The 14,994-nt window shown below is 45.9% G+C and overlaps 1 protein-coding gene across 6 annotated transcripts in view; it reads left to right on the plus strand.

Moving 5' to 3' along the window:
* The window catches only part of MLPH (melanophilin), a 147,225-nt gene extending 132,879 nt beyond the window's left edge, over window positions 1-14,346 (plus strand). For 3 of the 6 annotated variants that reach the window (XM_084820297.1, XM_084820280.1, XM_084820322.1), the window contains 2 exons: window positions 10,865-10,962; window positions 12,585-13,554. In XM_084820297.1, the coding sequence (XP_084676423.1) occupies window positions 10,865-10,962; window positions 12,585-12,611 (125 nt within the window). In that variant the 3' untranslated portion in view covers window positions 12,612-13,554. Of the gene's footprint in view, window positions 1-10,864; window positions 10,963-12,584 lie in introns of all 6 variants that reach the window. The other 3 variants (XM_084820314.1, XM_084820304.1, XM_084820288.1) reach the window with 2 other exon arrangements.
* The last annotated feature ends 648 nt before the right edge of the window (window positions 14,347-14,994 follow it).

A 14,994-nucleotide genomic window follows, 5' to 3' on the forward strand; every position in this document is an offset into this window, starting at 1 on the left:
GGCTGGGAGGGGGATGATAGGATTTGCAGTCCAACACATCTGGAGGGCACAAGGTTGGGAAAGGCTGGGTGAGAGACATGATGGAGAAGTTCTGCAGACCCTGCCCAGAGCAATGCGGAGGCAGACGAGGCGGTGGCTGTGTCAGGGCTCCCAATATCCACATATATGTCTTCTTGGAAGTAAGCACATAGATTTCAATGGGGTTTATTCCCAGGTATTTCTTATCATTTTAATTTTTAAAAAAAAATCATTTATTTTTCACTCATATAGACTTCCTCTTTCTTCTCTCTGCCCTCCCCATATCCTGACCCCACACCCCGCTGCCTTTTTTGGCTGCCGCTGCCACCACCCAACAGACTGACTGAGCTGACCTATCTGAGTCTAGGGATGTACAGATTCCCCACCATCCGTTCTGGTGGGGAATCCACCTGGGGTGGGGGGGAAGTGGTCCATTCCACAAGGATTCCTTAGAGCCGCCCGGCTTGAGGGCCGCTCACCTGGAGCCATTGTCCTCTGCACCGATCGCCCTTTTTTTCTTTTTTTTAAAGGTGATCGGCATGGAGGAGAATTAGGGGTGGACGAAAGTCACTTACCTGTCCTCGAAGCTTGTTCGCGGTGGGGGGGAGGCGCTTCGCTGCTCCCCCCGCGAAGTTCAGGCCGGGGGGGGGAGGCTTCCCGCCTCACCCGGCCGAAATTCAGGCCGGGGAGGAGGCGCCTCGCCCGGCTGCGAACTCAAAAGTTTTTTGTTTTTTTCTTTGATTGGAATGGCGGCGGCGGCAGCCGGTCAAAAGACCGGCTGCCGCTCCCGCCCCGGAACTTCGGGGGGCCGAGTGCCAACGTGTTCGGCCCCCTGAACAAGTTTCAGGGAGAAATTCTCTGCACCCCCCCTGCCCCCCGCACCCCCCCTGGGACGGGACTTACCTTTGCCGAATGTCCCTCCCGGCGGCGGGTCCGGCCGGCGGTTTGGCGGGTGTTCGTCCGGGGCGGGAGCGGCAGCCGGTCTTTTGACTGGCTGCCGCCGCCGCCATTCCAATCAAAGAAAAAAAAAACGCCCCCGTGATAGGCTACGTGACGATTCACGTAGCCTATCACGGCAAGATTTGCAAAGTCAGCCGTGATAGGCTACGTTAATCGTCACGTAGCCCATCACGGGTGACTTAAAAAAAAAAAAAAGCGCGTACGCAAATGGCGGCCCCCATAGGGAGCCGCCATTCGCGTTCCTTATTTGGTCGCTGTAGTCTACGTAAATCTTTACGTAGACTACGGCGAAAATAAGGGCAACGCAAATAGCGTTGCCCTTATTTTCGCCGTAGTCTACGTAAATCTTTACGTAGACTACAGCGACCAAATAAGGAACGGGAATGGCGGCTCCCTATGGGGGCCGCCATTATCTGTACGCGCTTTTTTTTTTTTTTTTCTCCCGCCCCGGACGAACACCCGCCGAACCGCCGGCCGGACCCGCCGCCGGGAGGGACATTCGGCAAAGGTAAGTCCCGTCCCAGGGGGGGTGCGGGGGGGTGCAGAGAATTTCTCCCTGAAACTTGTTCAGGGGGCCGAACACGTTGGCGCTCGGCCCCCCGAAGTTTCGGGGAGAAATTCTCCGCCATCCCTAAGGAGAATGGCTCCGGTTAAGCAAGGAGACGAGTGCCGTTCCGGTCCACAGACAATCCTCTAGGCGCAGAGGTAAGCACAGCCATTCTGCTGCGGATTCCGGAGGCTGGATTCTTTAGGGGTGAACGAAAGTCACTTACCTTTTCTCGCAGTTTTTTCGCGGTGGGGGGGAGTGCTTCGCTGCTCCCCCCGCGAAGTTCAGGCCGGGGGGGGGAGGCTTCCCGCCTCGCCCGGCCGAAATTCAGGCCGGGGGGGGAGGCTTCCCGCCTCGCCTGGCCGAAATTCAGGCCGGGGAGGAGGCTTCCGGCCTCGCCCGGCCGCGAACACGAAAGTAAAAAAAAAAAAAAAAAGTCCCCTGATAGGCTACGTGACGATTCACGTAGCCTATGATGGCTAGATCTGGAAAGTCAGCCATGATAGGCTACGTGAATCGTCACGTAGCCTATCACGGGTGACTTTAAAAAAAAAAAGCGCGTACGCGAATGGCGGCCCCCATAGGGAGCCGACATTCGCGTTCCTTATTTAGTTGCTGTAGTCTACGTCAATGTTTACGTAGACTACGGCGAAAATAAGGGCAACGCAAATAGCGTTGCCCTTATTTTCGCCGTAGTCTATGTAAACATTGACGTAGACTACAGCGACCAAATAAGGAAGGGGAATGGCGGCTCCCTATGGGGGCCGCCATTATCCGTACACACTTTTTTTTTTTTTTAAATCACCCGTGATAGGCTACGTGACGATTCACGTAGCCTATCACGGCTGACTTTGCAAATCTTGCCGTGATAGGCTACGTGAATCGTCACGTAGCCTATCAGGGGACGTGTTTTTTTTTTTCTTTCATTGCAATGGTGGGGGCGGCAGCCGGTCAAAAGACCGGCTGCCGCTCCCGCCCCGCTCGAACACCGGACGAACCGCCAGCCGGACCCGCCGCCGGGAGGGACATTCAGGGAAGGTAAGTCCCGTCCCGGGGGGGGGCGGGGGGCGGGGGGGCGGAGGATTTCTCCCCGAAACTTGTTCGGGGGGCCGAACACGTTGGCGCTCGGCCCCCCGAAGTTTCGGGGAGAAATTCTCCGCCATCCCTAGAATTCTTTGGAATTTGGCCTCATTTGAATCCGCGATGGATTTCTCTAACATCCCTATCTAAATCTGATGTTGGCCAGCATGTTCTCGGACGCATGCAGGGCTGCTGGATTGCTGCCTCCCTTCAACTGGCTGGGCTTGCTGGGGGCACGGGATTGACGATCAGGATCAGCATTTCCAGCAAGCAACTTAGCCTGGCCCATGTGCTCCCTTCCTTCCCCGAGACTGGATGGTGATGGCACAGTCTCAGGCACAGGCATGGTGGACAACTCCTCCATCTCTCCCTCTCGGAGTGAGAGAAGGCGGTCTGCAAGAGAGGGCTAATTAACCCTTTGCCAGGCGAAGCTGCTTTGCCCAGGCAGGCTCTCTGGATGGGGGGGGGGAATTCTCCTCTCTTCCTGTCCCACGCCTGGCACTCTTCCAGCTGCCTGCCCTGCCCCACAAGTAAACAGTGGCTGCACACACACACACACACACACCATGCTCCTGCTGCTGCCGTGGCCAACAGCAGCCCTGAACAGGTGGTCGGTGCTGCAGGACGAGGGCAGTGCCAGGTGTGCAGGCACAGAGCAGGGATGGGCAGAGAAGCCAAGAGCTGAGGAGGAGAATAGGGGGCGCTGAGAGCAGGCTGCAGAGCTCCCTCAGGGTCCCTCTCTCACCTCCTTTGTCTGGCCGGCTCTGCATGGTAGGCGAGAGGCAGCTGCCAGCCGCGCACACTCGCTTCGTCTTCTCCCTCCTCCTCCCCTAGCAGATTGTGACCCGGCTGGGGGCTGGCTTCAATAAAAGTGCAGGAGCGAAGCCCCAGCACGACCTGTCACCACTACACCCCTGCCAAGATGCTTAGTTTCTGTTGCAGAGTAAGTTCTGACCACGCTTGAGAACAGAAGACAACTGCAAGCTTTAAACAGGACCTTTACTTAATACTAACAGGCATCTTCTTCTTACAACTAAAGCAAGCAAAGTAAAGTAGGCAAAAGTGAAAACAAAAGCACATTTGTTCTCTGCACATTTCCCCCTCCCTACATTGGGTTTAACTAATGGCTGTTGCTTATTCCAACACAACACCTCTTCTTAAACAACAGCTTATGGTGTCATTCCCCTGATAAAGGTTTTGTTAGAATATCTGCTCTCATACCTTCTGTAGGGCAGTACTGCAGGTCTATAAACCCCTGTTTCTCTGAATCTCTCTCTCTCTCAAAAAAAAGATACCTCATGTCTATATGCTTGTTTCTGGGGAGTGAATGTCCAGGTTTGATTGTCATGCATTGACTTCATTTCTTTCTCAGCTGCCTTTATCCACTTACTGACTGTGACTTCCCCTTCTGCTGGCATGTGTGAAATGTCCTCCCAGGACAATGGTTCAGATAGTCTGTTAGAGCTAGTTTTGTAGGATAGGCACACAGGAGGTCTGCCTTTTTCCCCCTGGTTGACCTGACCATCTGATCTCAACACCTGCAGGTGATGCACTGGTTCATGCACTTCAGGTGGCTGCCTGCAAGCTGATCAACTGCTTGCTCAGAGGGTCGCTCTTCCTAAATGATTGTTTGTGTCCTGGTGTTCTTCTTCTCCTGGTTCTTACAAAGACATTGTGTTCTTACCTGGGTCTTCTCACAAGTCACACTGTTGCAGACAGTGACCTTGTCTGTGTGGATTCAACATTCTGTAACCTTTGGAATCCTCACTGTACCCAACAAGACTCCCCTCCCCTGCTCTGTTTTGTAGTTTGCTGTGTTTCTCTTCTGGGATATATACCTATGCCTTGCAGCCAAACACTTTGATGTGTCCTACGTTCGGTTTTTTATCTATGTCACGGTTTCTATGGAGTTTTATTCACTGTTCTGGAATACAGTCAGTTTTGCAAATATGTAGGTATGACCACTATCTCACCCCAATATGTCTCTGGTAGTTTGGAGTCTGTCAACATACATCTGATCATCTCAGTTAAAATTCTGTTTTTTCTTTCAGCTATCCCATTTTGCTCAGGCATATATGGCACTGTCTTTTGGTGCTCTATTCCATGGGTTCTCAGGAAGACCTCAACTTTCTTCCCTGTAAACTCTCCTCCATTGTCAGTTTGTAGTGTGAGAGGCTTGTGAAATCTGTTGCTTGTCATAGCTACATAATCCCATAGTTTATCCATCACTTCATCTTTACTTTTCATGAGATATATGACTGTATACTTGAGTAGTCATCTATGAAAGTCACTATGTACAGTACCTTGCATAAGTATTCACCCCCATTTGACTTTTCTACATTTTGTTGTGTTACAACCTGGAATTACAATGGATTTTATTAGGATTTCTTGACTGATCTACACAAAATAGTCCATAATGTCAAAGTGGGGAAATAGTTTACATATTTTACAAAATGTTTTACAAATAAAAAAACTGAAAGGCCTGGATTGCATAAGTATTCACCCCCTTTGCTATGACACCCCTAAATAAACTCTGGTGCAACCAACTACCGTCAGAAGATACATAATTAGTTGATAGGAGTCCACCTGTGTGCAATTCAAGTGTCACATGATCTCAGATTAAACACACTCGTTTCTGGAAGGCCCCAGAGTTTGTTGGAGAGCATATCTAAACAATGAGCATCATGAAGACACAAAAGCTATCAAAACAAGTCCAGGATAAAGTCCTAGAGAAGCACCAGTCAGGGTTGGGTTATAAAAAAAATATCCAAAACTTTGAACTTCCCCCAGAGCACCAGTAAATCCATTATTACAAAATGGAAAAAATATTGCACAACCGCAACTTTGCCTAGAGAAGGCCATCCACCAAAACTCAGTGACCGGGAAGGAGGGCATTAGTCAGACAAGCAACCAAGAGGTGAAAGAGGAGAAACTGTCCATGGGACAACTATCACTTGGACACTCCACAAAGCTGGGCTTTATGGAAGAGTGGCAAGAAGAAAGCCATTGCTGGAAAATAAAACCATATCAAATCTGATTTGGATTTTGCCAAAAGGCCTGTGGGAGACACAGCAAACATGTGGATAAAGCTTCTCATCAGTTGCAGCAGTTTGCTTGACTTTTCTCTGATTGGAGGATGGCTGAAGATGTGGAAGTTGTTGCGTTTGATAGGATCTGTGCTAGGTTGGTCTTGGTTGACAAGCCTCTCACTGACATATGTTTCATATTGGGCAACTCCAAGTTTCTCAGTCTTGAGTAGTGTGTCTGCCACTGCTGGGTCTACAATGTTTCTGCTGTCTAGTACAATAAGATGACAGCTGTTTTCACTAAATGGATTTCCCATATCTTCTATAGCTTGAGTGAGAGACTTAAGCGATTTTTCAAATGCCATCTGTGAGTGCTTTTTGGCCTCGTGGTGACACTCATCTGTGTCCCATCTCTTATTACTTGAATTCCAGCTTCCCTCCGCCTCCCGCCACTGCTCTCTTCAGACACAAATGGTGTCCAGCGTCGTGGACTCCATTTGCATCTCTGCCTTTTGACGTGATAGGCTACGTAAACCTTTATGTAGACATTTGCGTAGGCAGAGATCACAAATGGCATCCGCTACGCTGGATGCCATTTGCATCCAAAGACTGGCCGCGGCCAGAAGTCAGGCAGCGGCCGACCCCAGCCGGCAGCTCCACGGACTCGCCGCAGAGTGGAGCCAGCCGGGGAGGATTCCAGGGGGAGGGACAGATCGCCCCCCCACCACCACCACAGACACTCCCACCCAGAACGAGGTAAGGGATTTGTACATCCCTAAACAAGACTGAGTTTTGTCCTTCTTGGCTAGCAGGCATTGACACTATCATTGACACTTGATGCTAGCAGGCATTGACACTAACAAACAAAACCAACATGCTTTGGGTAAATCATCAAGATGTCTTGGGACTGGCTCTGTGCTCACACGAAGAGGCGGACACTCACATCCTACTGCACTTAAGGGATGTTGTGCAGCAATAAAGCCCAACTATGCACTGTTGACACAGATGTTGTAGTTCTGGCCATAACAACAGCACAGCACCTGAACATTAATAAACTATGGGTGGTGTTTGGAGTTGGGAAGAACTTCCAGTTCCTTGCTGCTCATGAGTTAGCAAGAACTCTGGTTCCTGATCGATGTATCGCCTTGCCAATGTTCCACACAATTACTGGGTGTGATACTGTGTCCTTTGTTGGAGGCAGGGGCAAAAGGACTGCATGGGACACCTGAAATGCATACGGAGATGTTACCTCAGCATTCTGCAGCTTGGCTGATAGGCCAAGACAGACAGCAGGCAGCAGAAGAATGGCTGAAGCCACTGGAGAGATTTGTAGTTTTGCTATATGACCGCACCAGCAATGAAGAGCATGTTCATGATGCAAGGAAGCAGCTGTTCATGCAGAAAGGTTGAGCAATTGACGGTCTGCCTCCTACACAGAATGCACTCATTCAGCATATCAAAAGGGCTGTCTATCGGGCTGGTTAATGCTGGGCCCAAATGACAATCGCAACACCACAGCTTCCCTTGCCGAGTGATTGGGGGTGGAAGAAGAAGGGTGGGGGTGGATGGAAAATATACTGGACAGTCCTACCAGAGGCTAACAGGCTTGTACGGAACTTATACAATGGGGCTACAAGAAAGGCTGTGGAGCACATTGCAAGTGTCACAAGGCTGCTCTACAGTGTGCTGCTCTTTGTCTTTGTGGCGCCCTTTGTACTGACTAATAAGATGTGTGTGTGTGTGGGGGGGTCCAACGGTGTCCAAGTGTATTTGATTTAAAAAAAAATAACTTAGTGTGGTAGACCTGGTAATGACAATTTTGTGTTTACATGACATAAACAGCAGCCAATCATTCTGTTCTTTTTAAAGTTATTTTTCCCAATGCCTAGCTTTAAAAACAACAACATAGGTCTCTATTCTATCACAGAACCTTAAGATTTTTTTTGTTATTAACTCCCATTTGACTTTCTATATGCTTCTAAAGTTATGGTGCAAATAAATCAGCTCTCATAAGTCCTAAAATATGCATGATTCTCCAAAAATTGAGGAATTGTAAATGTGATTGGTGGCCATATTTCAAAATGGCTGCAAATTCTGTCACAGGGCAAATCTGAGATGGCTCTATAGCAAAACATATTCAATATGGTATGGTCTAAAAATGCCAAATTTCATGCTTTTATCATCAAAGGTACAATTGTTTCACCTATCTGCTGGACTACTAGACACACAGCCAAAGTGACACTGGAGTAGTTTAAAAACAAGAACCTGAATGTCTTACAATGGCCCAGTCAAAGCCCAGACCTCAATCCAATTGAGAATCTGTGGCAAGACTTGAAAACTGCTGTCCACCAACAGTCCCCATCCAACCTTACAGAGCTTGAGCAATTTTGCCCAGAAGAATGGGCAAAAGTTGTGGGATCCAGATGCGCAAAGCTGGTAGAGACTTACACAAAAGACTCACAGCTGCAATGGATGCCAAAGGTGCTTCTACCAAGTATTGACTCAGGGGGGTGAATATGCTGTGTAAACCAAATGGTAAAAATGCCAATTAAATCCATTTTAATTCCAGACTATAACACAACAAAATGTGGAAAAGTCAAAGGGGGTGAATACTTATGCAAGGCACTGAACAGGTTTTCTCCTGGGGATTTTCCACATGCAGCTCTTTTTTTACCAGGCTTTGTTGCCTGCAATCCTGTGACCCATGATCCACACCAACCCCCTTTTTCTCAGTGAGCATAGCGGGATTCCACATCCACACAAGGGGGGTGGTCCATGACGGAATGTAATCAGGTGTCATTTCCCTGTCCCCCCGCCCCTTGCTCTGTGTACCTTTTCTTCATTCTGGGCATGTGCCCAGTATAACTCACCAGCACCTGCCACTTTTCTAAAAAAGTTTTTTTTTTACTGGAAAGGCAGTGTTTCGGACTTCCTTAATTTAGAAATATGCAGCATACAGCTCTCTTACATCTGCTAACTTCCTGCTTGGTTTCCCAACAAATATGGCTGCTAGAAAGGGGGCAACTGAGAGCAGACTGAGTGGATTCCCTGCTTTGTAAAAAGAACGCCTCAGTGCCACCCCCCCTGCCCAATCACAACAAAGCTGACTCACACAATTTTATTTTATTTTTCTTTCTACTCCTGGCACAAGTTTGTTCTTTTGGAATACCACTAACCTACATTTATATTTATTTAAACAAACAACAACAACTATTACAAAGTTAAACGGGCAATTTCAGAAATGCATTCCAGGAGTAAAGCAGCAAAGGAACGATTAAGTGGCTGCTAATGCCATTTTGAAGAACTCGGTGGATATTGCATCAGTTTCTTTTTTAAGCAGATTATCCTCTTGCTTGGAAGCTCATTGCTGCTATGTGAAAAGAATGCCTCGGTGCCCCACCACCACTCCATCACCACCATCGCAAAGTTGTCTCACACAATTTCAAATGTTTTTGTTTTTATTTATAGTCCTTGCCCAAGTCTGTTCTCCCAGAATACTCCCAGGATGTTAACTAAATTGAGTGATACTTTGGTTTGGTATAAATTAGGAATGGGAGGACCAGGGATACCTGAGCTCCACTTCAGAGCTCGGTTCGCCTCACTCCTGCTTTCATTTGCGACCTGTTTTTCTTTGTTCAAATGGGGCAAGTGTGTACTTTGCCCCCCTTGACTAAAGCATGAAAATGTGTTATGGGGTAAAATACACATTTTAAAGTGTGCATTTTCCCCCAAATGTGAAGTTTTTTAATGTGATCACAAGTTCGTCAATGTGCAAGCTTTCCCTGAAAAAAAATGCTCCCATTCAGGTTCACATTCAGGATTGTGACCAGGGCAAGTTCTAATGATTTGTGAACTGAGATGAAATTCTCGTGCATACCTCATAACTGCATGGTGTTGAGAAGATTGCTATATAAATGTGTCTTGTAATACTACCAGGTAGATACTCACCTCAGCTGCAGAAGTGCTGCATGATACCCTCACACACACACACACACACACACACACAAACCAAAAATATCAGCCATCATGTTGCAGCAATCAAATCACCTGTGGGGCTATCTCTTTGGTACCTGAAGTGAACTCACTATGCTCAAGAAAGTATTCAGAGCTGATGTAGCACAGTGGCTAGAAGACTGAGCTATGAATCAGGAAGTCCCTGGTTCAAATCTTGCCTGTCATGACCAGATGGTGGCCCTTAGGAAAGATGCTTGATCGCTTATTCACCCTCAGCCCCCACAACTGCAATATGTAGATAAGAATTCTTACCTACATTACAGAGCTGTTGTAAGGATGACAAGATAATGTACATGAAGCACTTTGAACCTACCTGCTTAGTATTAAGATATTTGAGGGAACTGAATGGTTCAGGTTATTGTACCATGTCCAAATAGATATAAAAGGGCTATGAACAGGTCAATAGGCAAAGCTTCTGAATGATGGAGATATGGAGAATGCCTGAGAGATAGACAACTCCTTTTTCAATGTACCGTAGAGACTGCCTCTCCTTGAACACACCACATGCTGGCTAAGATCTTATCGGGCCTGCTCTGTTTGCCCTCATTATGAGAGCAAGGAATGAGGTAGGGTAGCCATTTACACATCACCCAAAAAGAGGACAGAAGAGGACAGAACATTAGCACAGAATTTGCATATCTTAACTTATATGTATAGATGCAAATTTAGAAATAATTACAATAATTTAAACAGAAATAGAATACATCTCACTATAGTGGGAGGGGCTGGGAACAGGTGCCCTGTGTGGTGTGCCTCCTCAGTCTGCTGCCCAGGTGCTGCTAACAGTGGATGGGCAACATCAAGGCCCCTTCTTTGCTCTCCCTTCTTATGGTTCTTTATCTTTAAACCGGACTTGGACTGAACAACCCTTCAGATGTAGGACTGTTCTCTGTAGGTGGGACACCTGGCCACCCTAGAAGTAGGACCCTCACTGCAATGGCCCTAAGGTTCTGGAATGATTAGAAGGCCCTCCCAAAAGGGCTGCAAGGAAACCCACCTATTTTTAGACGCTGATTAAATGGGCCTCCTAAATTGGGTTTTGTGCCTATGGTTTCTCTCCCTTCTCATAATGTAACTCTTCTTATATAACTTGCTCAAGTCCCTTCTCCATCCTTTCCAAGTACTGGCACTGGACAAGCACGTCACTACTAACTTACCATGAGTGATTTTATCCAGACACTGACATGTCATAATGAATGTGTCTGTTTAATTTTTCAAGGCAATCCTGAATCATCTGCTCGGAACTCCTATTACAGAGGATCTTTGACACAGCGAAACCCAAATGGAAGAAACAGGAAAGCAGATCACATCTTTGCGGCAAGTATTCAGGATCTAGCTCATGGCCTCTGTGCAGGTTGAGAATAGGATGGTAAACAGAGGTAGCAGAGTAGTCAGCATCAGCTGTGAACACCAAAGAGAGACAGGGAGAGTCCAAACGCAAGGACGTCATGTAGTTCACCAAATGTCAACTTGCCTTGAAATGCCCTAACTAAAACAAACAGAAAGAAACAGGAGTTTTGTTTCTTGATAGTAGGATATACATAAATATGTAGTCAATTCAAAGTAGGAGAGATGCTGTCTTTTATTAGTCCAGCCTATTTTAATATGGGAATGTGCAAACATTTGCGTTATACCGCAATCTTCATCACACATCAGACAGAATGGAAGGACAGCTAATTGGCAATGTAGCAGGCTTTCACATCATGCAAATATTACTGCTGGTGATGTAATCCCACAAACATTTTGTACCTCAGATGCATGCATAAACAATACATTGTCCAGACAGGGGTGCTGGAAGACAAAAATCCTGTTCATTGGTAATTGTGCGTTATCTAGTGCCCGTGCACAGGACACTGATCTCCACAGGGTTTTTTTTTCAAACCTGGTTCCATCAGAAGGCAGCTCTCTCCAACCATAGAAGCCCCCACCCCCATCCTGTCACTGGTGCTGGTGCTGCTCCAAAGATGGGGAGTATTTTTTTAAGGCCCTGTGTTTGCACCAGGGCTAGCTTGATAGTATTCTAATTTTTTAAAGATACATGAAGTTGTTTCCTCCACCTGCATTCAGGTGAGGTAGCCCGGCAGGTAATAAAGGAGGTGGAATTACATATCCATTTCCAACTATGTCATAAACCTCATCTTCAAAACAGATAATGCAATAGAGTGATCACTCCTGAAACTCTCAGTGAGAGCATTCAAAATCACTACAAAAACAGGCTGGCACTATTATGGGGAATGCATTAGTTTGGGAAGGACATCATCTGGCTTCTCAGGAATAAATGACTAGTCTCAATTCTGGAGAAAGGGGTAGTGTGGGAGGACGGCACTACAATCCAGAGTAGTAATGACCCAGAGGTCTCTAATCCCTTTGCATTTCACAATGTTGTGATATTTCATTATAAGTCATCTTTTAAAATGTTACAGAGATGGGACCAGAACCCAGACCAGAGAGGGATTAATTTCATTAAACAAATGAGCTTTTGTTGTGTGTGTGTTTTTCAAAAGACCTTTCAGCTTGAAATTGGGGGTAAAGGGAGGGATTCCCCCAAATCAACCCCTCAGTCTTTTTCACTGTCACCGGTTCTCACCCCAGTGCTGGTGATGACAGACATCCTGTGTGTCCTGGTGGTTAAGACACAATTTTTGCCCCAGGAGGCATCAAACCAAGAGTGGGAAGCAGAGTCCCTACCCTGATTGGCTTCTGAATGACATCATTCAAGCCAATCAAAGTGAGGCTGGTGTTTCCTGCTCTCACTCTGATGACCCCAGGGGACCTCCAATGATAAGTTTACTTCCACATTTCATCTCTGTCCCTGAAAAGCCCTGACTTCCCTGTGAATGGGAATAGGAAAATGAATGAGCAATTTCATTCCAGCTCTACATGTAGTTATGCTTGTTAATTCCAAAAGGATTTCACATTGGTATTTTGATACTTTACAGAAACCTGTGATGACCCATCGGTCTTGAAAACAATGATGTCTTTCCAGGCCAACAATGTGAGACCTTGGCTCAACGTTTCATTTCCTTAGTTTTCCCTTCTTTTTCTCCCTTCTACCTGCTGCCATAAAGCAGAGGGAAGAAGCAAGTTACTTCTGAAAAGAATTTTCTGAGCAGCCTTCCTGTGAAATTTGGATCCTAAATTCTTTACCACTGTACCAGATCCCAACTTAGTATAAGGAATTTCTTCTTCAGGACTGACTTAATTATCAACCCACATCTATTAAATAGGACTTGCAGCTAAACTACTTTTTCTTCATGCAGTGCATAAGTATGTGTCCATATTCTGATTATTTGAGCAAGTGGATTAAAGCCATGTTGTCTGGACCACTGGTCCTGTGGTGTAGCTTGGTTGTTCATTTCAGTGCAGGTTTTAATGCTGTCCTGCAAGAATCAGGAGGGCATTGGGGTGGGAATGAAGGCAAGGGGAGGGTGTGGCCGTTCAGTATATGGAACTAGAAAACAGAATAGTATCTGTAGCTGTCTTTCAGCACATGATGCTAGACAATCAGTCATACCTGGATGTGTCTTGCTTTCCTTGTTAATTAAATCCTCATGTACAGAAAGGACCCTTGTGGGACTTTGAAGACTTATTTATTGCAACAAAATAAATGGCCCATTCTGTAAGGTGCTTCTGATGCATCTGACCAGCTGGAGTCTACCCCATAGATGTTTATGCCACAATAAATATGTTACTGTTAACCTTTAAGGTTCACAAAACTGTTTGTTGTTTTTGGTACATTAGAGTAATGGGATGATATTTCTGGAATGTGTTCCATTAGTGCTCTGGTGGTCAGCCAGGAGCATAGGCCATTGTTTTATAAACACACCCCAAGAGAAGATTTTTGTTCAGATTTCTCCAGCGCAAGACAGTTCTTCAAAGAAGCAGAGATGAACTGTGCATGGTTTCCCTTAAAAAAAGAAAAAGAAAAAGATGAGAAACAAACAAACAGACAGTAACAGTTGCATAGGGTAAAGCAGTAGTAGAGCACAGACTCCAGAAGTTCCCAGGTTTGATCTCTGGCATCTCTAGTTCAAAGATCAGGTAGGTAACCTCTCCCTGTAAACCTGGAGTGCCACTGCTAGCCAGAGTAGACAGTATTGAGCTAGATAGACAACCAGTTGGATCTGCTTCCCATGCTTCTAGCTGTCACTACTACCATGTAACCACCTGCTTCTTAAGCAACCTTAATAGACTTATTTTTATGATCTACCCTTTCCTTCTGTTTTATAGTATCATATGTATTTGCAGGACATTAGGAAGGGAAAGAGGAGCAGGCTTACAAGGACTGGAAGTTAAATGAGAAGAAAAGAATCCCATATTCCACATGCTCTAGAAAGGGATTCAAAATCACAGCAAAATGGATTCTGATAAGCACGTTATTTGATAAATACATTAAGCAGAAGCTTAAGGAATCACATTTGAATTATTATTGAAGTTAATCATAAGGACAGGTAGTAATGCTGAGTTGCATACCAAGCTTCTTTCCTCAGAATTTGCCATGGTAAGCGGTAGGATACTTATTCCTGTTCAGGTGTCTTTCTAATCCTACACAGGGTAACCAAAATGTTATGGGCTGTTTATGACCTAAACGTACATTTTCACCCCCTAGGAAAATGGTCTTATGAGCCAAATGGCATTGTTGCATTCCACCTTCATGTATGTATCTTCAGAGCTAGACTGCAATAAAAGTGCATTGAACTCTACATTTGATGTATTTCCATATATGTATATATAATGAAGCTCAAACCTTATTACTGATACTTGGTGTTTTGGCACCATGCACAGCTCTTGCTAAAATCTAAACTGTGCTCCAAATTTGGAATTCCAGCCTGAAATTCTAAAGTTTGATTTTTTTGTTGTTTACACAACATTAATTTCCATTCCATGCTTATACTTGCACCAAGTATCTGCAGTGATATATCCCACATCCAAATTCCTATAATTATATTAGCAGGTTTTGATGCAAACTTTTTGTGAAGGTTTGAGGCCTACAGAGGCAAGGAAAAGAAAAAGGTTAGAGGCCTGGGGCTTTTTGTTGGGAGGGGAGAGAGTACTCCTGAGAGGAGTACTTTCATTTCCCTGGTTAGATTTCATTTTCCTGAGTTAGGTTTCATTCCTCCAGGTTTGAAACAGTACTTTCAGTTTGGGGGAAGTGGGGGATATAAAGGGAGAAAGAGCCAGAGAGAGGCAGACCAGAGAGAGAGGAAGACCAGAGCCTGAAGAGAGAACAGGAAGCAGCAGCAACCTGGAGAAGTCTACGTGCAGCTAGGGTAGAGGAACTTGTGTTTTTCCAACGTTTATTTTGTATTTTGTTTCACTCAGCTCTTTTAGTTGTAATTTGTTTGTTTT

This window comes from Heloderma suspectum, chromosome 1 (genome assembly GCF_057233095.1).
Source record: "Heloderma suspectum isolate Gila_16-S chromosome 1, 16-S_ref, whole genome shotgun sequence".
NCBI classification, from domain to species: Eukaryota; Metazoa; Chordata; class Lepidosauria; order Squamata; family Helodermatidae; genus Heloderma; species Heloderma suspectum.